The 27,807-nt window shown below is 38.2% G+C and overlaps 1 protein-coding gene across 1 annotated transcript; it reads left to right on the forward strand.

Annotated features, from left to right (window-relative positions):
- Positions 1–3,979: 3,979 nt before the first annotated feature.
- On the forward strand, positions 3,980–27,756 carry eloal (elongin A, like). The gene is made up of 11 exons (XM_061960373.2): positions 3,980–4,123; positions 7,110–7,166; positions 7,237–7,349; positions 10,316–11,030; positions 11,096–11,189; positions 11,265–11,432; positions 16,711–16,808; positions 17,126–17,306; positions 23,243–23,357; positions 27,289–27,416; positions 27,564–27,756. The coding sequence occupies exons 1-11, from the start codon at positions 4,046–4,048 to the stop codon at positions 27,623–27,625; spliced, it is 1,809 nt and encodes a 602-aa protein (XP_061816357.1). The 5' UTR covers positions 3,980–4,045; the 3' UTR covers positions 27,626–27,756.
- Positions 27,757–27,807: the final 51 nt, after the last annotated feature.

Here is a 27,807-nt window from a genome sequence, read left to right on the forward strand (position 1 = left end):
AAGGTGTTCAAACACATTTGTCCATAAAGTGTATTTATACCTGGCCACATTGTACTTCAAATATTGCAGCTTCACCACATCGCTGATTTTGTGGGGGAATATTATTTAATTTTTTTCAAGCATATTGAGCAATTTTTTGGTCCTAAATTTAGTTTTTTAAAGCATGATAGATAAACTAAAAATAACAATACTACAGAAGTATTGGCTGCACCAATCAGAGCGAGCTGTTCAGTATTGTGGCCACTGATTGGCTCAGCCTCACTTGCTATGTTGGAGCATAAAAAAAGCAATTTACTACTTTTAAATAAGTTTTTCAACATTAAAGGAGCCCTCTTAAATAACACATTTAATATCACCTTCACTCTCCTAACAACAATATAATGCTGCCTGAGGCTGAGCCAATCAGTGGCCACGATACTGAACAGCACGCCCTGATTGGTTTGATGTCATCTGGTGGCCAATACTACTGTAGTATTGATATTTTTAGTTTATTTTGCCATTTGTATACTTGAAATGTTTGATTCAGGACCAAACTTTTTAGACTATTGTTTTTTAAAAAAAAGCACAAAAGTGGCTAAATAAACTAAAATGATCAATACTACATTAGTATTGGCGAAACCGAGCAGCATTACTATATTGGAGCATAAAAAAAATATTCACGACCTTCTAAATACATTTTTCAACATTATGAGAAACCCGTAGACAGGAAATAACACCCGTTAGTCATATTAAAACTCCTTTAATCCAATATAGTGGTCTGTATGCGGAGTAAAACTATGGAACAAACTGGATTTACAACACAAGTAATGCCAAACTATTAATCGATTTAAACTATTATACAAACATGGGGTCTGGTTCAAATATAGAGGTAAGGGTCTTCAGTGGCCTAGTGGTTAGAGTGTCCGCCCTGAGATCGGTAGGTTGTGGGTTCAAACCCCGGCCGAGTCATACCAAAGACTATAATAATGGGACCCATTACCTCCCTGCTTGGCACTCAGTATCAAGGGTTGGAATTGGGGGTTAAATCACCAAAAATGATTCCCGGGCGCGGCCACCGCTGCTGCCCACTGCTCCCCTCACCTCCCAGGGGGTGATCAAGGGTGATGGGTTAAATGCAGAGAATAATTTCGCCACACTTAGTGTGTGTGTGACAATCATTGGTACTTTAACTTTAACTTTTAACTTTTTAATTTGACCTGCTGCTGTACTCTGTCTCAAAGTGTTAACATGTGCTCAATGTTTCCTTACCATTATTGCTATGTTGTCTATTACCATTGTTGGTATATTCATTATTCCTACATTGATGATACAAATTATTGTTACAGTGTAATAATTATTGTTACCTGGGGTAATGCCACTATGATACAACATCTGTATTATAATCCTTGAACAAAGTAAGAGTGAATCTCATGTGAATAATCACTGAATGGAGAACTGGGGGTGGGATTAAATAAATTATCTTCTTCCCACTCCCTTTCAGGCAAAACTGGACAGTCATGCACTATATTAATTTATATTAATTTATATTATTATGTTTTGTGAACTTGTACTTCTTTATGTCATTGCATGAAATAAATAAATAAATGAAAAAATAAATAAATAAAAAAATGAAAAAATATCGTAATGCTGCCTGAGAATGAGCCAATAAGTGGTCACGATACTGAACAACACGCCCTGATTGGTTTGGTGTCATCTGGTGGTCAATACCACTGTAGTATTTATATGTTTAGTTTATTTTGCCATTCGTATGTTTGAAATGTTTAGTTCAGGACCAAACGTTTCTTAGAATATTCTTCAAAAAGCACAAAAGTGGCTAAATAAACAAAAAATATCAACTTTACAGTAGTATTGGCCAAACCGGGCAGCATGACTATATTGGAGCATAAAAATATATATATTTACTAAATACGGCTTTTAACATTATGAGAGCCCTGTAGGCATGAAATAACACTGCCTGAGGCTGAGCCAATCAGTGGCCACAATACAGAGCAGCACACTGTGATTGGTTTGGTGTCATCTTGTGACCAATACTGCTGTAGTATTCATATGTTCAGTTGTATTCTTTACATACCTAATTCAGGACAAAAATATTTGAAGCACGATGTGGCGAGGGATGACTGTATACAGGTTGACCATTTTGCTTTTCAGCTGCCATTTTGGGGATAATTTAGGGCATTGTATTTATTGTTTATTGTCAATAAAAATGAGCTAATGGCCCCTGTGCCGCACTTTGGACACCACTTCGATATATGTTATGTCTGATTGGTGAAATTAATTTGCTTATCTGCAATACATTTTCCTGCCATCAGCTTCATTTGAAATTATATGGCTATCATCAAACATTGCTCATTAAGCTGAAGTTATGAGGTTCCCCTTTTACATAAACATGTTGGTTCAACTAGACCAGTGGTTCTCAAATGGGGGTACGAGTACCCCTGGGGGTACTTGAAGGTATGCCAAGGGGTACGTGAGATTTTTTTTAAATATTCTAAAAATAGCAACAATTCAAAAATCCTTTATGAATATATTTATTGAATGATACTTCAACAAAATATGAATGTAAGTTAATACACTGAACATCAAATCAAGTAGGCTATTCCATTCATTACAATGCAACAATGCAATATTCAGTGTTGACAGCTAGATTTTTTGTGGACATGTTCCATGAATATTGATGTTAAAGATTTCTTTTTTTTTTGAAGAAATGTTTAGAATTAAGATGGATCTCTATTACAATCCCCAAAGAGGGCACTTTAAGTTGATGATTACTTCTATGTGTAGAAATCTTTATTTATAATTGAATCACTTGTTTATTTTTCAACAAGTTTTTAGTTATTTTTATATATTTTTTTCCAAATACTTCAAGAAAGACCACTATAAATGAGCAATATTTTGCACTGTTATACAATTTAATAAATCAGAAACTGATGACATAGTGCTGTATTTTACTTCTTTATCTCTTTTTTTCAACCAAAAATGCTTTGCTCTGATTCATTAGGGGGTACATGAATTTAAAAAATGTTCACAGGGGATACATCACTGAAAAAAAAAAAAAAATCTACATATATATATATATATATATATATATATATATATATATATATATATATATATATATATATATATATACGACTTGTCCAGGGTGTACCCCGCCTTCCGCCCGATTGTAGCTGAGATAGGCTCCAGTGCCCCCCGCGACCCCGAAGGGAATAAGCGGTAGAAAATGGATGGATGGATGGATATATATATATATATATATATATATATATATATATATATATATATATATATATATATATATATATATATATTCCAAACGCGATGATGTCATGTTATCGATGGGAAAATGCATTTTTAGTGGTAATTTTTAGTAATATTGTACATGGTCATTGGTAGATATTGTATATATGTTATAGACATAATATAATATATCTGTATATATATATTATTCTGTACACATATTATGTATATATTCGTATATATGTTAGATTTTTTTATCGCTATATTAGTCTATTTACACCTGCCTTATCCTTTCCATCCTTACACTTTCCATCATTGTAACTGAGCTACTGTGTTGAACAATTTCCCTTGTGGATCATTAAAGTTTGTCTAAGTCTAAGTCTAAGTCTTAGACAATATGATTTGCCTGAGCGGCCAGGAGACACCACAAGTAACAAGTGGTTGAAAATTGATTAGAAAGGACAGATAAAAAAAAAAAAAATTAAACTTTTTTTTTTTTTTTTTTACTTGGGACTTCCAGCGGGTCGGATTTTGGACGCTGGCCGTAGTTTTGGGACCCCTGTACTAAACTATCTAATTAGCATATATCTACTGAGTCTGAGCGATACGCATGCACTTGACGTGGTTAATTGTTCCTCATGCATCTATTTGATCATAGTGACGACTATCCAGCTTACTTTAACATCATAAACACGCCAGTGAAATCTCCATATTTCTACGGCGGGCGACCCTGAAGTGGTCTCTGCTTATAATTAGTGTCGTTATCGATCAGGTGTGCGGATGCTCGCACTTGCCCAGCACGGCGATGGCTAGCAGCTCGGAGGCGGCGAAGAAAGTGTTACGCTACAAACTTCAATTAGCAGGCACACCGCAGTCTGCCACGGTAGATAGCAATTTTTTAATGTGTTTTTTTGGTGTTTTTCTTTGTTTACACGCAGACATCAAACGCACCATGTTTAATAGTGGTGGTGAGTTCACTGACTCGCTGTTAGCAGCTCGAACTGCCTTATGCAGCTTGCTTTGAAATCAACGAAGCGATTTATTATTTATTTATAAGAAAGTTAATATTTACGTCACTCACCTTCGTAAAATGTTGATATAGGTTCATAAAAACGGGTGTGCTTTTATTTTGAAATGTGGGCATAGCTATCAAAGTAGTAGGAAAACTTGCTAAATGTGACTTTAACTCACTGGATTACATTTATCTTTGCACATTTGTGCTAAATAGTTTATTGAAGGGAATACAAAGTGTTCATTTTATATGACTCTATTGCTTTTATTTTGAAATGTGGGCATAGTTACCAAAACAGTAGGAAAATTTGTTAAATGTGACTTTCACTCACTGGATTACAATAATCTGTTGCACATTAGTGCTAAATAGTGTATGGAAGGGGAATACAAAGTGTTCATTTTATATGACTATTGCTTTTATTTTGAAATGTGGGCATAGTTACCAAAACAGTAGGAAAACTTGTTAAATGTGACTTTTACTCACTGAATTACATTAATCTGTTGCACATTTGTGCTAAATAGTGTATTGAAGGGGAATACAAAGTGTTCATTTTATATGACTCTATTGCTTTTATTTTGAATTGTGGGCATAGTTACCAAAACAGTAGGAAAACTTGTTAAATGTGACTTTTACTCACTGGATTACATTAATCTGTTGCACATTTGTGCTAAATAGTGTATTGAAGGGGAATACAAAGTGTTCATTTTATATGACTCTATTGCTTTTATTTTGAAATGTGGGCATAGTTACCAAAACAGTTGGACAACTTGTTAAATGTGACTTTTACTCACTGGATTACCTTAATCTGTTGCACATTTGTGCTAAATAGTGTATTGAAGGGGAATACAAAGTGTTCATTTTTTATGACTCTATTGCTTTTATTTTGAAATGTGGGCATAGTTACCAAAACAGTAGGAAAACTTGTTAAATGTGACTTTTACTCACTGGATTACATTAATCTGTTGCACATTTGTGCTAAATAGTGTATTGAAGGGGAATACAAAGTGTTCATTTTATATGACTATATTGCTTTTATTTTGACATGTGGGCATAGTTACCAAAACAGTTGGACAACTTGTTAAATGTGACTTTTACTCACTGGATTACATTAATCTGTTGCACATTTGTGCTAAATAGTGTATTGAAGGGGAATACAAAGTGTTCATTTTATATGACTATATTGCTTTTATTTTGACATGTGGGCATAGTTACCAAAACAGTTGGACAACTTGTTAAATGTGACTTTTACTCACTGGATTACATTCATCTGTTGCACATTTGTGCTAAATAGTGTATTGAAGGGGAACATTTTATATGACCAAATTGCTAAAAAAAAACACTACATAGACCCCCTTATAATGAAAACAATCACTATAGTCTAAGCCAGTGTTTTTCAACCACACTAGTGTGCCGGGAGATACAGTCTGGTGTGCTGTGGGAGATTATGTAGTTTCACCTATTTGGGTTAAAAATACTTTTTGCAAACCAGTAATTATAATCCGTAAATAATGTGCCGTTGTTGAGTGTCTGTGCTGCCTAGAGCTCGGCAGAGTAACCATGTAATACTCTTCCATATCAGTAGGTGGCAGCAGGTAGCTAATTGCTTTGTAGATGTCGGGAACATGGTTTGTCGTGATCACTATGAAGACGACAGCGGGAGACAGTGCGCAGGTAAAAAGGTATCTTATGCTTAAACCAAAAATAAACAAAAGGTGAGTGCCCCTAAGAAAAGGCATTGAAGCTTAGGGAAGGCTATGCAGAACGAAACTAAAACTGAACTGCTTACAAAGTAAACAAAAACAGAATGCTGGACGACAGCAAAGACTTACATTACAGCATGTGGAGCAGAGATGGCGTCCATAATGTACATCCGAACATGACATTCAACAATGTCCCCACAAAGAAGGATAAAAACAACTGAAATATTCTTGATTGCTAAAACAAAGTAGATGCGGGAAATATCGCTCAAAGGAAGACATGCAACTGCTACAGGAAAATACCAAAAAAAGAGAAAAAGCCACCAAAATAGGAGCACAAGACAAGAACTAAAACACTACACACAGGAAGACAGCAAAAAACTCAAAATAAGTTGCGGCGTGATGTGACAGGTGGTGACCGTACACCTACTTTGAGACGAGCTATATTGATGCATGGTTGGTTATGGTTTAAAGTCATATCCAACAATTGCGACAATGACTTTTTACTGTCAACTGAGTTTCGTTTTTTAAGGATTTCTGCTGGTGGTGTGCCTCCGGATTTTTTCAACGCAAAAAATGTCCCTTGGCTCAAAAAAGGTTGAAAAACACTGGTCTAAACTGTTAGAAATTAGATTAAATGGTCCATTATGAAAAATTGCCAGGCATTTAGACATGATGATACGGCCTCTAACTAGTGGGGGTCAGGCCGGCCGTGAATGAATGGGAGGTGCTTTGCTGCTAAAAATGACTTCTCCTCCAGTTGTTCAACTTGTGACTGCTGTCTGTCACCCCTAAGGGCTGTGTAGACGTGGCACTTACCCTAAAGGTGCTCTTTAAAATGGAAATAGATGCAGTTGACTGGACAGCTCTGCTTAATGACTTAAATCTTCTTGGGTGAGATTTTACTTAAATGCGCACAAATCATTTAAATAGAGAGAATGAATGGGAAAGAGCAGAGGGGTTGTCCATTTATAGCTACCAGTAAAATGAGCAGACTAGAAGAGGGCGTGAGCGGCTCCCATACATAGATTTGGCTCTGAATGCACCATCAGCAACTCTGTGGAACCCAACTCAGTATGGCCATATTTGGTATGCCAATTTTAGTGTTGGAATCATGCATGGCCATTATTGTTAAAACACTTCTGATCATCTCATTTCAGGTGCTAAAAATCTTGCAGAAACTCAACAACCTGGATATCACCGTCGATGTCCTTGCTGTAAGTGCTTCAAAGACCATATGTGGATGTGAATCATGCAAAGACTCACAAGTGACCTGGTGAATTTTAGGAAACCGGCATTGGGAAAACCGTCAACTCATTTCGCAAACACAAAGACGCTGGAGAACTAGCCAAGACGCTGGTGAAAGGTTGGAAACAATTACTCCCTAAGAAGTCAGCAAGGTGTGCATCCTTGTTTTTAGTGCCTAAAATGTACAATAAAGGGCCGGCCCTGAATATAATAGTTTGTTTGTGGCCCCATTTCGGGTTTTAAATTCACCTGTGCATACGCTACGATAGAAGCGGACTGCAGCCGAGTGAATATTGTGATAGTCTTTGAAGTTTGTGGCTTAAGGTGACTATCGGTGTTATTTCATGTCTCGAGGGCTTTCTTAATGTTTAAAACAATATTTAGTGTTTAGTGTGTGCATAAAAGAAACAACCAACAAACATGCAGTTAAAGGGGAACATTATCACCAGACCTATGTAAGCGTCAATATATACCTTGATGTTGCAGAAAAAAGACCATATATTTTTTTAACCGATTTCCGAACTCTAAATGGGTGAATTTTGGCGAATTAAACGCCTTTCTATTATTCGAGTGACGTCACATCGGGAAGCAATCCGCCATTTTCTCAAACACAGAGTCAAATCAGCTCTGTTATTTTCAGTTTTTTCGACTGTTTTCCGTACCTTGGAGACATCATGCCTCGTCGGTGTGTTGTCGGAGGGTGTAACAACACGAACAGGGACGGATTCAAGTTGCGCCAGTGGCCCAAAGATGCAAAAGTGGCAAGAAATTGGACGTTTGTTCCGCACACTTTACCGACGAAAGCTATGCTACGACAGAGATGGCAAGAATGTGTGGATATCCTGCGACACTCAAAGCAGATGCATTTCCAACAATAAAGTCAAAGAAATCTGCCGCCAGACCCCCAGGAATAGAGTGCGGATGAGGGTATGTCTACAGAATATATTAATTGATGAAAACTGGGCTGTCTGCACTCTCAAAGTGCATGTCGTTGCCAAATGTATTTCATATGCTGTAAACCTAGTTCATAGTTGTTAGTTTCCTTTAATGCCAAACAAACACATACCAATCGTTGGTTAGAAGGTGATCGCCGAATTCGTCCTCGCTTTCTCCCGTGTCGCTGGCTGTCGTGTCCTTTTCGTCGGTTTCGCTTGCATCCGGTTCAAACCGATATGGCTCAATAGCTTCAGTGTCTTCTTCAATTTCGTTTTCGCTACCTGCCTCCGTACTACAACCATCCGTTTCAATACATGCGTAATCTGTTGAATCGCTTAAGCCACTGAAATCAGAGTCTGAATCCGAGCTAATGTTGCTATAAACTTGCTGTTCTATCCGCCATGTTTGTTTGTATCGGCATCACTATGTGACGTCACAGGAAAATGGACGGGTGTATATAACGATGGTTAAAATCAGGCACTTTGAAGCTTTTTTTAGGGATATTGCGTAATGGGTAAAATTTTGAAAAAAACTTCGAAAAATAAAATAAGCCACTGGGAACTGATTTTTAATGGTTTTAACCCTTCTGAAATTGTGATAATGTTCCCCTTTAAAGTAGGTTAATTAACAATAATTAGTTATCAAGAAATATCCTAGATGTTATATAAAGATTTGTAAATAATCATGTAAGAACGGTTAACAAAAAGACTACATTGACAACTACAATTCAGGTTAAGCCAATATGTTCAATAGTCATGTGTTTACTTTCCTTTGCCTTTCCCACCTAGGCCTTTAGTGATGTCCGATTTCAATGATTACCTCTCAAAATACAATAATGTCACCACATGACCATTGCTGGAGAAATACTATACAGAAACACATTCACGCACTACTGGGCATTGTACAATATGGGTTATTTTCTGGCGCATTTAAAAATCAACAAACCCGCATCAGCAATTAAAACATATCTTATGTGGTACTGTCAAAATTAAAATTGCAAAAAACATATTAAACGTGAAAAAATAAAGAAATAACATATCTGAAGTCACAATTTAATCGCCGGGACAGCTGAGCTAGCTACTCAAAAGATGTAGTTTCTCATTAAATATCCTTCTTGAAAATGGCCTTGCAAATATATGTGTTGTCTTGTCTAATCATAAAAGATGCAGATGAGGCGTGTTGGCTGAGTTCTTAAAGTTTACTCCACAGCGTGCTCATCAAAAACATCCAGGTGCCGGCATGTCTACTTTCAACCTAAACGGGGCTACTGCGCATGCGCTTCACTACTGTGGCATGCTGGGTAATGGAGTTCTAATGTTACCGAGCTCATAACATCACAATATATATCTGCCTTAGGCCAGCTCGAAGGCCTCACTGACAACAACTCGTGATCTGATTGACTATCGCAACTGTCTGTCAAATGTTTGTGTCCGTTCACTTACAGTGCACAGATGCCTGCATTGTTGATTCTGAAGGCCTCGGGCAGATTTGGTACAGCATGGCAACATAAACTAGCTGAATTCTGATTGGATAAAAACTCTATAACCTAAAAACAACAGCACTGGAAGGAGCATAATATGACATGAGGAGAATATTAATATTTTAGATATTTAGGGAAAGTAAATTTAAAAATGACTTTTTATGATCATGATTTCTGGTTATGTTAGGCCAGCAGAGAAGGCCTTGCTGACCCTGACGGCACACCACCATGTGTTTATATTCCAAATAATGTCCAAAATGTATATGAAAAGGTAAAACAAGTGATAGGTTCAAATGGAAAAGAAAAGTGTTTGATAATTCCTACCGCAGTGAAGCAAATTCAAAACTGCCATGTCGCTTTGTCATTAATTGAACAATAAATGGGTAAAATCTATATTAGTTTTTTAGGCATTATATATTTGGGGAAAAGCTTTGGCTGCAATATAAACTTGAATAGTACGGTCATTTTAGAAACACGGCAGTAAACCTGCCATGGTGACAGTGTTTGACGCCATGCTAGTTTAGTGATTATGCCTATGGGCTTTTAAATGGCCATTGCTGCTAAGCTGCTGACTCACTGCTCGCTGAATAAAAGTTGTTGTGGGCCTAAACAATCGCATAGTGTTTATGCCAGGGGCCGGCCCTGTGTACAATAATACAATGCAGCTGTATTGTGTTTGACATCTTGGTGTATTAAATGCAGTCTTACAGAAGATGGAAACGCTCCGCATAGTTTGTTCGTCAAAGAGAAACTCACCAATGACCAAAATTGTCCAAATAGAGTGGAGGACTTAAACAATAACGGCAAGTGTGTGGAGACTTCAAATGAACATGTCACTGAGAAATCTTATACGGAGATAAGAGAAAAGGACCAGAATGACCAGAGTGATGAAGACAACACAAATAAATTGGGTATATTGAGTTTGAAAAATTACATTCTTGAGGAAAAACGGGACCCTACTTCGAAGCAGAAGAAGAATGGCGATTATAAATCCAGATCAGAGGAACAACTTGAAGAAAAAAGTGGAGAGTGTCACTTGGAAAGAAAGTCAAAAAAGAAATCAAAAGAGATTTGTGACGATGCAACATCCAGTGACAAGTCTCGGAACTGGGATGAAGTTAAAGAGGACCGATCGTCGGGGAGCAGTAGAAAAAAGAAGAAGCGTGAGAAAGAACACAAGGAACTGTCTAAACCAGCAAAAAAGAAGGTCAAAATACAACCACCGGTGGACCATGAAAGTGAAGTGGAAGAACCGTCTATGTCTTTTGAATCCTACTTGAACTATGACGACAATGTCCCCAAGAAGAAGGAACGATCCAGAGGGAAGAAACTATCTAAAAAGATTAAGACTGTTTTCAAGAAGCAGCCGAAACTAACTGTAGTAAAGTCCACAGAGATGCCAGCTTCTCCAAAAAAGGTACCATACACAATCTAAAATGTGAATTATTTTGTGTATGAATGATTGGTTGAATTGAATTTTAGAAGTGTATCATGGAATCGCCAAAAGACCTGCTTAGCATTCCTTTACCGATCATTCTTCCGGAAGTATCCACTTTTGAATACCTTGAGAGGAAAGGTACAACATATCCACCACACACATTCACACTTAATTACGGTCCTCTTTACTATGAACTTTTTTTTGCCTTCTTAGTGGAGAAGGTGCCTGATTTTGTAGACCAGTCTGAGGAAGGTGCAGTCTTCACCGGTCAGCGTCTAAACAAGAAGATGCAGGTCTACTCTGGAGCAAAGACGGTCTTCCTGCCGGCCATGATGAGCTTGTACCAGCAGTGCATACGCACACTGCAGAACAATATCAACTGTGAGTAAAGCACAGGCGCCCTCACCGTGGCCTCAAACATACGGTACTAGAGATGTGACGTTCGCGAAGGAATCGACCCCTTTGAACGGCTCTCTTTAGTCAACAAAGAGAACCGATTCACACTTTGTTTGCTTCGGGGCCGTGTTTTATGCACACACAAATGCAATGTCGGAATTATTGTGTTCTAATTTTATTTATACTTTTTATTTACATATACCGTATTTTTCGGAGTATAAGTCGCTCCAGAGTATAAGTCGCACCTGCCGAAAATGCATAGTAAAAAAGGAAAAAAACATATATAAGTCGCACTAGAGCCCGGCCAAACTATGAAAAAAAACTGCGACTTATAGTCCGAAAAATACGGTAAACGTTATCCAGTAATTCCTCGTTTATTGCTGTAGATTGACCGCAACAAATGCATTCCCGCAAAGTAGGAAATATTTTCATAGCAGGAGCGTAAAAAAACTGTTTATTACCTTCTGAATACATTTTCAACATTATGAGATCTCTATTTATGAAATAACACTCTTTCATCACCTTTACACTCTTTTAATCCAATATAGCAATGCTACATGAGGCTGAGCCAATCAGTCTCCAATACTACTGTGGTGTTGATATTTTTATTTTATGTAGTACTTTTTAATACATGAAAATACTCAATATAGGGAAGAAATAATAACAAATCTGCCATGTGATGAAACCGCAATATTTGAAGCGCAATGTAGCGAGGGTTGAATATATTCCTGTTTTTTGTGCTACATTTTTTAGGTGAGATGAAAATTCTAAATAGTTGCTATCAAAGCATGGGAATATGGCAAATGGTACATTCAATTGCAGTTTTTGTTAATTATTTTCTGTTTTGTCTAGGAAGAAAAAAACATGCAACTCGCCCACACTCCGCCGCGACTATAAATTGTATCATTTGTCTATAAAGTTCTTACTTAATCTATAAATGTGCATTGTATGGAAGTGTATTTCCGGTCTTGTCATCCTCGTCCGGACAGAAGAATGACACGGCAGTGCGGCTGGATCATAAAACACTTAAACCTACAAAGCAAAAATGAATGAAAAACAATTTCAGCTGAATTTTTTTATTTTTTATTTTTTAAATCTAAATGAAGTCATGATTCATGGCTACAAGGAGCACATTTTGTAGTGCACAGCTTTTTGAAGCGGGGTTTGAAGCATGATACTGAATCATACTGATAAAACCTGTTCCTTGGAGTTACATGCTCTAATGGAATGTTTACAAAACCACAATGGCCATTTAAAGTTAAAAGTACCAATGATTGTCACGCACACACTAGGTGTGGTGAAATTTGTCCTCTGCATTTGACCCATTTGGTGATTTAACCCCCAATTCCAACCATTGATGCTGAGTACCAAGCAGGGAGGTAACGGGTCCCATTTTTATAGTCTTTGGTATGACTTGGCCGGGGTTTGAACTCACAACCTACCGATCTCAGGGCGGGCACTCTAACCACTAGGCCACTGAGTAGGTATTTTTAAAGGGACTGCACTTTTCTTTTGGGAATTTTGCCTATCGTTCATTTATTATGGAAGACATGACGACGGATTAATTTTTTCTTAATGCATTCTAAATATTAAATAAAAATCTGCTTACAGCGCAGCCAAAGTGAGGTCTTCTATTTTGCCCATAAAATCCAATAAGCATTTTAAAAAGCGCCAACAATACTCCATTTACATTTCGTGACTTGATTATTAACCAAGTGTTAGTGATATTGTTATTATAAGCGCTAACGCAGACTAACAATAGTGGTAACAAGCTTGTGTACAATTTCGACATGGTCGACTGGCGAGGTGTTCCCTCGCTTACTTGCTGATCTTAAATCATGCCTTTCACTTGGAAAGCAGTGGCAGAGGACGTATTTCGACAAGTTGGTACACTTTGACAGCCATTTAGGACCGGATATGACGAAAACGACACGAAAAGACGCTTAGTCGCCCACACCTCGTTTCTTTGCGAGGATTTTGAGACACTCTTCATCTAAATGGGGAATATATGAACATCCTAGCAGTCAGCGTCCTAATGACAGCCGACATTGTACAGTAAGTGATGTTTTTTTTTTAATGTTTGTTGGCTCTCATAATGTCTGCAGTGATGAAGAGGAAAAAAAAGCGAACGTTGTGATGCGTTTTTGAAATGAATGTGCCTTGTATGTTTAGAATTATCAATATACGTCAATATTAAACATTATTTTAAATATGCTCGTTATCGTTACTGCATGACATATATACTTACATCATCATCATCAGCCGTTGTCAGTCCACTGCTGGACAAAAGCCTCAGCATGTTTCTGCCATAGTGAACGATCTCTAGCTGCTCCCTGCCACTGCACTGTTGCCCAATATTTGTCCATTTCATCTCACCATCTCACTCTCTGTCTTCCTCTATTTCTGCTCCCATCCATGGGTCTCCATGATGTCATTAGGGAAGTCCATCTATTATCTGTTCTACTGATATGTCCAGCCCACTTTCACTTACTTAATTTGATAGTTCTCATAATGTCTTGGACTTGCATTTGTTTTCTCACCCATTCATTTGTTTTTCTGTCTTTTTATGTGATTCCGAGCATATTTCTTTCTATGTTGTGTTGTGCTGCTGCTATTTTCTTTTCCATTTTATTTGACAATACCCAGGTTTCAGCTCCATATGTCATGGTTGGTAACACGCATTGATTAAAGACCTTTCTTTTTAGGCTTAACGGTATATACTTACAGTGTGTATATAAACCCTTAACGGAGGTGTTTGGATGTTTTTTTAAGGGCTTTATAGGCAGAATTGAGCGCCTCCCATAAGCTCCATGTAAGTGGACTTTAGATCACATTTATTTATTTAGAATGCATGAAAAAGTAAGTAATATCATAGATAGATAGATAGTAATTTTTTATCTCATAATGATTGTGAAGGACAGGCAACATTCCAAAAAAACTGCAGTTCCTCTTTAAGCTAATGTAGCATACTAGCGTGTCTCTCAACAGGTGCGTATGAGCGAATGCACTGCTGGTGTCTTACCATGAATTGATTTACGTGGACCTTGACTTAAACAAGTTGAAAAACTTATTCGGGTGTTGCCATTTAGTGGTCAATTGTACGGAATATGTACTGAACTGTGCAATCTACTAATGAAAGTTTCAATCTATCAATCAATGGTGTAACTTTGTTTTCATTCCGTGCGGGAAGTAACATACCAGTATAAAGTTTGTTCTTAAAGAGTTAGGACTGAAACACATGGTGTAGCGCAGGCCTGAGCAATTATTTTGACTCGGGGGTCCAAATTTAGAGAAAAAAAGGTTTTTGGGGGCCGGTATACCTGATTTTTTAGGAACACTAATACAAAACCTCACAATAATGTCTGATTGAAAGCTAAAAACGTTATGACAGACCGCCATAAAAAACGGAATGGAATTTTACGTTTTTTTCACTGAAATAGACACCCAGAATGTACACGAAAATAAAGAATGTGAGATTTACAATATTAACCATGAAGGATAAAACACTGAATATTGACAACATATGAACGTCACACCAGTGACGTGCGGTGAGGTTCATGGCTGGTGAGGCACTGACTTCATCACAGTCAGATTTACAAACATATGAACCCTAAAGAGTATCTTATTCACCATTTGATTGGCAGCAGTTAACGGGTTATGTTTAAAAGCTCATACCAGCATTCTTCCCTGCTTGGCACTCAGCATCAAGGCTTGGAATTGGGGGTTAAATCACCAAAAATTATTCCCGGGCGCGGCGCCGCTGCTGCCCACTGCTCCCCTCACCTCCCAGGGGGTGATCAAGGGATGGGTCGAATGCAGAGGACAAATTTCACCACACCTAGTGTGTGTGTGACAATCATTGGTACTTTAACTTAACTTTAACTTTACACATACAAACTGTAGCACACAAAAAAGCACATTTAATAAAAAAAACGTTATTATGGTCTTACCTTTACTTATAAGTGCGGGAACAGTGGTGTTCGTGTTGGAGGAGTTGTGAATGAATGAAATATGAAATCCGTGCTGCAGCCTGCAGGTGTACCTAATGTTGTGTCCCTGCAGTCGTTCACGCTCCTCCGGGCGCGAGCATTGTTGTTTTTGCACTTTTTGGCTTCTTGTTAAGTGACTTTTTTTGGGTGGATTCGGTGTTGCACGTGGAGGGTTTGGGTGCGGGCTTTGGTTGGTGTGGCGCTCCCGTCGGGGGGTGCGTTTTGCGGCGGGGGGTGCATTAACCGGCACCAGGAGGCGGGATTACGCGAGCCTCAGCCAGTGCGTCTTCGCAGCAGTTTTATGATTGCTCAGCACAAGAAATACGTTACACACATACAGTTGTTGACAAAATACACTGTACATTATATACCTCAGCTAACTAAACTATGGAAATGTATAATATAGTTCATATAGCAATACGGTCTCACTGCACAGCAGGCCAGCAGTTAGCCGAGTCCGCAATCCATGTTGAGGCACAACTCAGTGACGTGCCTCAACTGGTTGCTGATCAGTATTTGAACGGCAAATGTGAAAATTCAGCGATTTTGAATAAAAATAATCTAAAACTGGTGAAGTTAAATGGAAAATAACTTTATAGTATAATCACTGAATACATATAACAATTTAATAGATTTTTTTTCTTTTTACATTTTTTTTCTTTCCATGATGGCAGGTGAGACCCCGCCTCCAGTGACCGCACGTCACTGCGTCACACCCCCTCTTGATCGACATATTTTACAATCAAGCGAAACGCAACCAAAATGCAACAAACACAGCGAAATATGAACGCGAAGGGTAAAAAAAACCCACCACCTACAATCTGATATATCACTAAGCTTTAGAACTTTGTTGTAACTTTGCAGGCCGCTCTGGAAATACTCTGTGGAAACGCTCCCCACCCACACTGCTTGGTGCTTCGTGTGAGCTGCTGTGACTTAGATTACCATAGTAACTAGTACTGTATATCATGCAAAAGCGCAGATTCTAACCATTGAAATACTTTGTATTGTTCAAGACTTACGGACATCTGAAAACATCACCGCAAATCATAATGGCAGCTACAGTTTGGAAAAGCTTAATTTCATGGCCTCAATTTGCCCAGGTCTGGTGTAGCGGAACCTCTGCGATTAAATAACCGTGACATTTTTAATCACGGTTAATAGTAAAACCAGATAATCGTGGCACCCCTAGCTGCAACACCAAGAAAGCAACGCATGCGCTTCACATAGAATGTATACCAGTTGCTAATTTCATTGCATTCTTTTTGTCTCAGTGCTTTACGATACAGGAGGCGTCCCGTTTGAAATTCTCGAGCCGGTGTTGGAGAAGTGTACGCCGGAGCAGCTGCTGCGCATTGAGGAATTCAACCCGGTAGGAAAAGATTTAGAGCATATACCCAGACACTAGATATACCTGCCAAAGCATAGCGAGATGATGATAAATGATGACTTCAAATTGAACTTCATCTACTGAACCATGGTGTATCATCCACAGAGATATCCTCCTGCACTTTGTTTTATGGCGGAAGTTGAACAGAACACAAAAACACAGTCTTATTGTGACCTCTGGTTTACATTGAAATGGGCCATTTAGATTCAATCATTGAGTAGACCGGTTGACATTTTCAAAATGTAGCGCAATTAAGCATACTTGGTGTGTTAGCATCCTCTGATGATTGTCTCTCCCAGGTGTACATTGGCGTGACGGACAACCTGTGGGGAAAACACTGCCAGAGGGATTTCAAGGACGCCAAGCTTCAGCAGTACGAATCATGGAAAGAGATGTACGTCCGACTGTCAGAAGAGAGGGAGAGAAAATTCCAGAGATTGGCCAAAAAAATTGTCATGGACCATTCCAAGAAACCGAAAGGTGTGTACAAAGAATTACCGAATGTGGTACTGTGCAAAATGTCCTAAAGGGGAACTGCACTTCCTTTGGAATTTTCAGTTCTTCAGAAACACTATGTGAGACAAGAACACACTTGTCTTTCTCTTCTTTGTGCAGTCTAATGTGTAGAATAAGGCTTGTAGTAGACCGCTAACAATGTAGCTAACGGGAGTCGTCTATTTCGCCCAAAGCCCTTTAAGAACATCCAAAAATAATCAATTTAATGGCATGACCTGCATATTAACCCAGTACTAGTGAAATTATTATAAGACCTAACGCAGAGGAACTACTTTATGAACACGGCGCCTTGATCATGTAGCGGTAACTAGCTACTGCATCTATGGACCTACTATAGTAGAAGGCTGTGGCCATAAGCCGAGAAGTTGGTCAACTTTGACATTCAACCTAGAACGGAAGACACGATAAGATGCTCGGAACACAAGTCTGAAAGATATAAATATCCCAGTGAGAGCGGACATTGTACATAAAGTGATTGTTTTATTATGTTAGTAGTTTGTTTTTCTTGTTTAGCACTTAGCAATGCTGCTGCATGATTTAGTGTTAGACCATAGCATGATCTGTTTGGCATCCAGCGTCTAAAGTTTGTAGCTCATCCTCTGTATATTCAGTCTCAAAAAGATAAGGATCTGGATCATTTGTCTGAAAGTGGTTGTCATTGGCTCTCATAAAGTCTTACAATTAGTAGTAGCTGTTTGTTGTTAACGGAAATGGTAAACATTGTGATGTGCTCTTTGAATTCAATGCACCCAAAAATAAATGTTCCGGCAATGCTTAAAAAGATCAAAATTCGGTAAATATTACATGTCATGAATGTGCCTGTTACTACATTACATATATACTTACAGCATGTATAAAAATGTTGTTGAATGGTTTTAGAGGTTTTTTATGTCGGAATAGATTGAATCTCCATTGCCTGCATTGATAGTCTTCTGGTACGAAACATATTTTAGAATTTCGAATGCTTATATAAACAGTAGTACAGTATGTCTCACATAAGGATTGTGAATGATTGGCAACATTCCAAAACAAGTCCTGTTCCCCTTTAGTCCACTACTAATTTTATTTGAACAGACACATTTAGCAAGATGATGATGACAAATACAAAAACAATGCCACCAAACTGTTTTGGTACATTGGTGCATAAACCATGACATGTTGGCGTAGAACTCAGACTTTAAAAGTGCATTTAGTAAAACCCCACTGGGAGCACACTGTTGGGTGCGTCTGTGGCTTTATTGCATGTTATTGTATGTTAGCTACAGTGTTAGCATTACAGTCATGATTTAACTGCAACATAATACCAAGTTAGCCTATTGGTTGAAGAAAAACTGATCAAACATACGGATCCCGCATGTGAAGAATAGTCTTTATTTTATAATGGGTAGCAAAGCCATCCATCCATCCTTTTTTTCCATTTTATTTATTCTATTTGTTTTAACAAAACTTATAATTTTGTCTTTCAAGACATCATGAAAACCCAGAAGTTCAAGACCTTTTGTACCTTTTCTTTCAAAAGGAGCAAACAAATGAGGGAAATTAGGTTAGCGTTTGGTGCTCACAAACCGGCTGCAGGGGTGTCTTGTACTCTTATTTATTATTGGACATTCTCAAAATATAACTTGTTACAGGACAAGTGGTAGAAAATGAATGGCTGGATTAATGAGATGTATAGACATTATGATTCATCACCTAGAACACAAAGCTAAAATTGTAGGGTGCCGAATGTAAAAGTTCAGTCACACTTTTCTAGGTGATATATTTCTCAGATTTAACTCACTTTTCTCAAATTTTGCTAATTTTCATCACATTTAAGTTTAGATTAAATGTTGACTCTAAACCATACTTGCCAACCCTCTCGGATTTTCCGGGAGACTCCCGAAATTCAGCGCCTCTCCTGAAAACCTCCCGGGACAAATTTTCTCCCAAAAATCTCCCGAAATTCAGGCAGACTCAGGTCCATGCGGACCTGAGTCCGCTTTCCCACAATATAAACAGCGTACCTGCCCAATCACGTTATAACTGTAGAATGATGGAGGGCGAGTTCTTGGTTTCTTATGTGGGTTTATTGTTAGGCAGTTTCATTAACGTCCTCCCAGCGCGGCAACAACACACAACAACAGCAGTCACGTTTTCGTCTATCGTAAATCAGTTCGTCTGCCGTAAACAGCAATGTTGTGACACTCTTAAACAGGACAATACTGCCATCTAGTGCATTTAATGAAAGCACTTGTGTGCGTGCCACACAGCAATGCATCATCAGCATGGTTAGAAAAATAGTGACAGAGAATAGAACAAGGATGGACAATTCAACCCTTAACTCAACAATGAGTAGATGAGTGTTGTGTGTGTATATGTGTAAATAAATGAACACTGAAATTCAAGTATTTATTTTATTTATTTATTTATATATATATATATATATATATATATAATAAAAGAAATATATATTTATAGCTAGAATTCACTGAAAGTCAAGTATTTCTTGTGTGTGTATATATATATATATATATATATATATATATATATATATATATATATATATATATATATATATATATATATATATATATATATACAGGTAAAAGCCAGTAAATTAGAATATTTTGAAAAACTTGATTTATTTCAGTAATTGCATTCAAAAGGTGTAACTTGTACATTATATTTATTCATTGCACACAGACTGATGCATTCAAATGTTTATTTCATTTAATTTTGATGATTTGAAGTGGCAACAAATGAAAATCCAAAATTCCGTGTGTCACAAAATTAGAATATTACTTAAGGCTAATACAAAAAAGGGATTTTTAGAAATGTTGGCCAACTGAAAAGTATGAAAATGAAAAATATGAGCATGTGCAATACTCAATACTTGGTTGGAGCTCCTTTTGCCTCAATTACTGCGTTAATGCGGCGTGGCATGGAGTCGATGAGTTTCTGGCACTGCTCAGGTGTTATGAGAGCCCAGGTTGCTCTGATAGTGGCCTTCAACTCTTCTGCGTTTTTGGGTCTGGCATTCTGCATCTTCCTTTTCACAATACCCCACAGATTTTCTATGGGGCTAAGGTCAGGGGAGTTGGCGGGCCAATTTAGAACAGAAATACCATGGTCCGTAAACCAGGCGCGGGTAGATTTTGCGCTGTGTGCAGGCGCCAAGTCCTGTTGGAACTTGAAATCTCCATCTCCATAGAGCAGGTCAGCAGCAGGAAGCATGAAGTGCTCTAAAACTTGCTGGTAGACGGCTGCGTTGACCCTGGATCTCAGGAAACAGAGTGGACCGACACCAGCAGATGACATGGCACCCCAAACCATCACCCAACCATGCAAATTTTGCATTTCCTTTGGAAATCGAGGTCCCAGAGTCTGGAGGAAGACAGGAGAGGCACAGGATCCACGTTGCCTGAAGTCTAGTGTAAAGTTTCCAACATCAGTGATGGTTTGGGGTGCCATGTCATCTGCTGGTGTCGGTCCACTCTGTTTCCTGAGATCCAGGGTCAACGCAGCCGTCTACCAGCAAGTTTTAGAGCACTTCATGCTTCCTGCTGCTGACCTGTTCTATGGAGATGGAGATTTCAAGTTCCAACAGGACTTGGCGCCTGCACACAGCGCAAAATCTACCCGTGCCTGGTTTACGGACCATGGTATTTCTGTTCTAAATTGGCCCGCCAACTCCCCTGACCTTAGCCCCATAGAAAATCTGTGGGGTATTGTGAAAAGGAAGATGCAGAATGCCAGACCCAAAAACGCAGAAGAGTTGAAGGCCACTATCAGAGCAACCTGGGCTCTCATAACACCTGAGCAGTGCCAGAAACTCATCGACTCCATGCCACGCCGCATTAAAGCAGTAATTGAGGCAAAAGGAGCTCCAACCAAGTATTGAGTATTGTACATGCTCTTATTTTTCATTTTCATACTTTTCAGTTGGCCAACATTTCTAAAAATCCCTTTTTTGTATTAGCCTTAAGTAATATTCTAATTTTGTGACACACGGAATTTTGGATTTTCATTTGTTGCCACTTCAAATCATCAAAATTAAATGAAATAAACATTTGAATGCATCAGTCTGTGTGCAATGAATAAATATAATGTACAAGTTACACCTTTTGAATGCAATTACTGAAATAAATCAAGTTTTCAAAATATTCTAATTTACTGGCTTTTACCTGTGTGTGTGTGTGTGTGTGTGTGTGTGTGTGTGTGTGTGTATGTATATATATATATATATATATATATATATATATATATATGAAATACTTGACTTGGTGAATTCTAGCTGTAAATATACTCCTCCCCTCTTAACCACGCCCCCAACCACGCCCCGCCCCCAACCACGCCCCCCCACCTCCCAAAATCGGCGGTCTCAAGGTTGGCAAGTATGCTCTAAACAGTATATCTAAATGTTAAATCTAAACCAAAATCTTCAATATAAATGTTACATTTAAACCTAAATATTAAATCTAAATGTAAGCGCTAAATGTTAAATGTGAGTGTTAAATCTAAATCTTAAATCCAAATCTAAATGTAAGTGTTAAATCTAAACCACAAATCCAAACATAAATGTTAAATATAGATGTTAAATATAAATCTATTTATGCAACACACCATGCTCACTCGCACGTTTGGGGCAATGTTTAAAAACTATGCAACTTTATTGGCATTATTTGTCGTGAAGCATTTGTCATGTTTCCTTATTCCGCAGTAAGAAAGGTGTAGGAGAGTCTGCACTGAGAGGCACGGCTTTTGCGGCTAAGAGGCGTCGGATTGGTGGAATATTGACATCCTATAAATATTCATCTTTACACTTGGGAAGAGATTTAGCGCTCATGTTTAGATTTAACATTTAGGTATAGATTTAACATTTAGCGCACACATTTAGATTTAAGATTCATATTTAACATTTCAGTGGCCTTGTGGTTAGAGTGTCCACCCTCAGATTGGTAGGTTGTGAGTTCAAACCCTGGCCGAGTCATACCAAAGACTATAAAAATGGGACCCATTACCTCCCTGCTTGGCACTCAGCATCAAGGGTTGAAATTGGGGGTTAAATCACCAAAATGCTAACTGCTCCCCTCACCTCCCAGGGGGTGGAACAAGGGGATGGGTCAAATGCAGAGGGTAATTTCACCACACCTAGTGTGTGTGAGTGTGTGACTATCAGTGGTACTTTAACTTTAGGTTTAGATTTAAGACTAAGGCTTAGATTTAATATTTAGGTTTAGATTTAACATTTAGGTTTAAATGTAGCATTTAGGTTAAAATGTAAGATATAGGTTTAGTTTTAACATTTAGATATAATATTTAGAGTCAGCAATTAACTTACACCTAAATCCATCCATACATCCATTCAATTTCTACCGCTTGTCCCTCTCAAGTCTTAAATGTGATGAAAATGAGCTAAATCTGAGAAAAGTGAGTTAAATCTTAGAAATATATCTGCTAGGAAAGTGACTGAACTTTTACATTCGGCACCCCATAAAAAAAGTTCACATAGCTCAGCATATCCTGAAAGACATTAGCATGTACGTAATCATTTTTAATACTCCAAATGTATCATAACTGCACCCCACATCTTTAGTTTTTTCTGTATGTGGCCCTCCCTGGAAAAAAAGTTTTTGACAACCCTGCTTCTAGAGACACATTAATAAGTCAGTTTGCTTTAATGGGGACCTTTTTTTAAATTTTTCCTCATGCCATGACAGTTGAAGATTGAGCCAACTATCTTTGGTAAAACATCAGTAACTTCTGACCACCAATAGGAACTCCATGATGTTGTATTCTACCACAACTGAGATATTTTATATTTTTTTCTAGGACGTTGTACAAAATAATTTTCTTCAGTGACCAAATGGAACACGAAAATGGTCGTTTTCCTGACATTGTATTCGCCCTTTTGTGATTAGGCCGGCAAGTGAAGATGGCATTTATTCACACCGTTGCTAAGCCACCCAGACATGTGCGTATCCAACAAGAAATCCATGGAACTGCGGTTCAGCAGCCTCCACAGTCTAATTGCAGGTGGGTAACCAGAGAGTAAGTTTTGAAAATCAGTTTCATGTGGGACACAAAACTAATTACTGTGCCTAATTAATTCAAACACGTGCACACACACACACAGATTAAAATTGATGTAAGTGCAAACCGCAGATGTTAAAAAATATCTAGCTGACAATTAACAAAGCTAATAATCCATGACCTTGTGAGTGCACTAAAAAGAAATGAGCCACTGTTTTCTGCTTAGTGCTAGTGTTTGACCCTTCTCTTTTTTAAATGTAGCATAACTTTGTTTTTAGGCGATTAAAACTGCTGGCAATCAAAGCTTTTTTTTTTTAAAGGGGAACATTATCACAATTTCAGAAGGGTTAAAACCATTAAAAATCAGTTCCCAGCGACTTATTTTATTTTTCGAAGTTTTTTTCAAAATTTTACCCATCACGCAATATCCCTAAAAAAAGCTTCAAAGTGCCTGATTTTAACCATCGTTATATACACCCGTCCATTTTCCTGTGACGTCACATAGTGATGCCAACACAAACAAACATGGCGGATAGAACAGCAAGCTTTAGCGACATTAGCTCGGATTCAGACTCTGATTTCAGCGGCTTAAGCGATTCAACAGATTACGCATGTATTGAAACGGACGGTTGTAGTGTGGAGGCAGGTAGCGAAAACGAAATTGAAGAAGAAACTGAAGCTATTGAGCCATATCAGTTTGAACCGTATGCAAGCGAAACCGACGAAAACGACACGACAGCCAGCGACACGGGAGAAAGCGAGGACGAATTTGGCGATCGCCTTCTAACCAACGATTGGTATGTGTTTGTTTGGCATTAAAGGAAACTAACAACTATGAACTAGGTTTACAGCATATGAAATACATTTGGCAACAACATGCACTTTGAGAGTGCAGACAGCCCAGTTTTCATCAATTAATATATTCTGTAGACATACCCTCATCCGCTCTCTTTTCCTGAAAGCTGATCTGTCCAGTCCAGTTGGAAATGCATCTGCTTTGAGTGTCGCAGGATATCCACACATTCTTGCCATCTCTGTCGTAGCATAGCTTTCGTCGGTAAAGTGTGCGGAACAAACGTCCAATTTCTTGCCACTTTCGCATCTTTGGGCCACTGGTGCAACTTGAATCCGTCCCTGTTCGTGTTGTTACACCCTCCGACAACACACCGACGAGGCATGATGTCTCCAAGGTACGGAAAACAGTCGAAAAAACGGAAAATAACAGCGCTGATTTGACTCGGTGTTTGTAATGTGTTTGAGAAAATGGCGGATTGCTTCCCGATGTGACGTCACAACGTGACGTCATCACTCCGAGAGCGAATAATAGAAAGGCGTTTAATTCGCCAAAATTCACCCATTTGGAGTTCGGTAATCGGTTAAAAAATATATGGTCTTTTTTCTGCAACATCAAGGTATATATTGACGCTTACATAGGTCTGGTGATAATGTTCCCCTTTAAGTGCAGGGGACATGTTTCCATGACCCCCAATTATGTCTCAAAATACAGAGGAATTACTACTTATAGCTAGGGTTATCAAAAAATAACGTGTTAACTTGTGTGATTGATCACAAAAAATGATCGCATTAATCATGTATTTATGCAGATTAATCCCGCAATTTATTTTTAGTGCACATGCTCCTTTACTTTAACAGTGGGTGCTTACCTGAAAGGCGGCTCGGGTTATATGGTCAGTCCTTTAGAAAAAAACTGCTATCACGTTTTGAGCAAATAAATGAAGTGCATTCAATGTTTTTGGATAACAATTTGTGTCTAGGTATTGGGGTCTTTTTTTTTTTAAGTTCATTTAAATTATGCAAGCGATTTAATTACCTTTAATTACTCCAAATAAGGGCAGCACGGTGGCCGAGGGGTTAGTGCATCTGCCTCACAATTGAACCCAGGCTCGGGATCTTTCTGTGTGGAGTTTGCATGTTCTCCCCGTGACTGCGTGGGTTCCCTCCAGGTACTCCGGCTTCCTCCCACCTCCAAAGACATGCACCTGGGGATAGGTTGATTGGCAACACTAAATTGGCCTTAGTGTGTGAATGTGAGTGTGAATTTTGTATGTCTATCTGTGTTGGCCCTGCGATGAGGTGGCGACTCCAAAGGGAATAAGCGGTAGAAAATGGATGGATACTCCAAATAAAGTGTGATTACTCTGATTTAAAGGGGTCATATCAGGATTTTTTTTCTTTCTTATTTAAAACGCGTGTGGTCAACATAACATGTAATAGTGTCTCTTAAGTCAAAATTTTGCATAGATTGTTTTATAGACCATCGTCAAGCCGCTTTCTGCCGTCTCTTTAAAATCCGCCATTTTATGGAAGGTCTTATTTACATGCGTCCACTTCGACTACATCTTTTCTCCACCAGCCATGTTGTAGTTTTTAGCGCTTCCTAAACAAGTCTACTGACATATAAAAGTTCGAACTATATGTTACTTTGAATTAGAAATGGCAAAGGTGGAGAATGCATGTGCATGTACGAGCCAGTCTGCCACACAACAGGATAGAGGAAACATTTTATTTTTATTTAGCCTTTATTTAACCAGGTAAAAAAATCCCATTGAGATCTTTGTTCTTTTCCAAGGGAGACCTGGCCAAGAAGTAGCTTATTGACTGCAAATGTCGGACTACTCGCGCAAAGCTCTTTGGATAAATCTCTACCATATATGGAGTCACACTTGGGAACACGTCACAAATTGGGCGAATTCCAAACGGCTCGTTTGGAAGAAGTATGAAGCAAGGCAATATTTTTGTATGGTTTGATTTAAAATTTTGGTACATATTGGTACACTAACGGGTACCAATAGGTAAGAAAAGTTGGTTTTGCATAATGGGTAGGGGTGTGGGAAAAATTTTCTCACTTTGTGCGATTCAAAATCGATTCTCATTTTTAAAAAATCTATTTTTTTTAATTTATTTATTTAATTTTTTAATTTTTTTTTTTTTTTTGAATCAATCCAACAAAACAATACACAGCAATACCATAACAATGCAATCCAATTCCAAAACCGAACCCGACCCAGCAACACTCAGAACTGCAATAAACAGAGCAATTGAGAGGAGACACAAACACGACACAGAACAAACCAAAAGTAGTGAAACAAAAATTAATATTATCAACAACAGTATCAATATTAGTTACAATTTCAACATAGCAGTGATTAAAAATCCCTCATTGACATTATCATTAGACATTTATGAAAATAATAAAAATTAACAATAGTGTCACAGTGGCTTACACTTGCATCTCATAAGCTTGACAACACACTGTGTCCAATATTTTCACAAAGATAAAATAAGTCATATTTTTGGTTCATTTAATAGTTAAAACAAATTTACATTATTGCAATCAGTTGATAAAACATTGTCCTTTACAATTATAAAAGCTTTTTACAAAAATCTACTACTCTGCTTGCATGTCAGCAGACTGGGGTAGATCCTGCTGAAATCCTATGCATTGAATGAATAGAGAATCCTTTTGAATCTGGAAAATATCATTTTTGAATCGAGAATCGCGTTAAATCAAAAAAAAAAAATCTATTTTGAATCGAATCGTGACCCCAAGAATTGATATTGAATCGAATCGTGGGACACCCAAAGATTCGCAGCCCTAATAATGGGTGTCCTTTGAAAAAATAATTGTTTGACAGCACTGCACTGCTACTTTTACATAAATGCAAAATAAGCGTGCACTTATTGCAAGCAGCACTGAGAGACTTGCATATCGCCGTGTTTTAAAAGGCTTAGGGCCAAACACTGAAACTGGAGCAGGGGGCTAGACGGACTGGTTTTTACTGTGGCGAGAGGCGATCTTTGTCACATGTTGCAATGTGACTTTTCATGCTATAGTAAGCCATGTTGTTAAAAAGTTGGGGGAAATGATTTCAAAATAACAAATGCAATCATTTTAATGATTCTTCAATTCTAGCGTCAAGTCTCGAGATAGCAAACCAAAGTCTTACAATGACCCTGTGAAGACCAATACCTGCGGCAGCAGTAGCAGCACCAACACCGTCTCGGGCCCAGGCAACACACAAGACTCTCGCAAGAAAACAAGTGAGCCCACATGAGTATTATTCATGTCATTTTTGTACCTGACGTTCAAATGCAAAACTATATAAAGAAACATATTTTAAAAACATACTCTATTTGATGTTGTTATTATAGATTGCATAATCTTTTATGACATGTTTATCACCACAGGGGTGGCTCCAATGATGGCAAAGTCCTTGAAGGCGTTCAAAAAGCAGTTGGGCCGCCGATGAAATGCACTTGAACAAATGTGGCTGTGCTTATTCACACAGTGTCACTCACTGCTAGTTAATAATGCACACAGTTGCTATGTTTCTCTGGAAATGTGGATTTTTCTGTCGATAAAATAAAATGCATTACCACGTCAGTGTGTTTTTTTCCCCCCACCATCCAAAACAATCGGTCCTGGTTTATC

Source organism: Nerophis lumbriciformis, linkage group LG02 (genome assembly GCF_033978685.3).
Source record: "Nerophis lumbriciformis linkage group LG02, RoL_Nlum_v2.1, whole genome shotgun sequence".
NCBI lineage: Eukaryota > Metazoa > Chordata > Actinopteri > Syngnathiformes > Syngnathidae > Nerophis > Nerophis lumbriciformis.

What these genes read in the sequence shown, in the direction of transcription:
- eloal (XM_061960373.2), top strand. Translation starts at nt 4,046, where the DNA reads ATGGCTAGCAGCTCGGAGGCGGCGAAGAAAGTGTTACGCTACAAACTT. An exon ending in TGAATACCTTGAGAGGAAAG is followed by an intron (nt 11,190 to 11,264) that starts GTACAACATATC and finishes TTGCCTTCTTAG; the next exon opens with TGGAGAAGGTGCCTGATTTT. An exon ending in AGACTCTCGCAAGAAAACAA is followed by an intron (nt 27,417 to 27,563) that starts GTGAGCCCACAT and finishes TTATCACCACAG; the next exon opens with GGGTGGCTCCAATGATGGCA.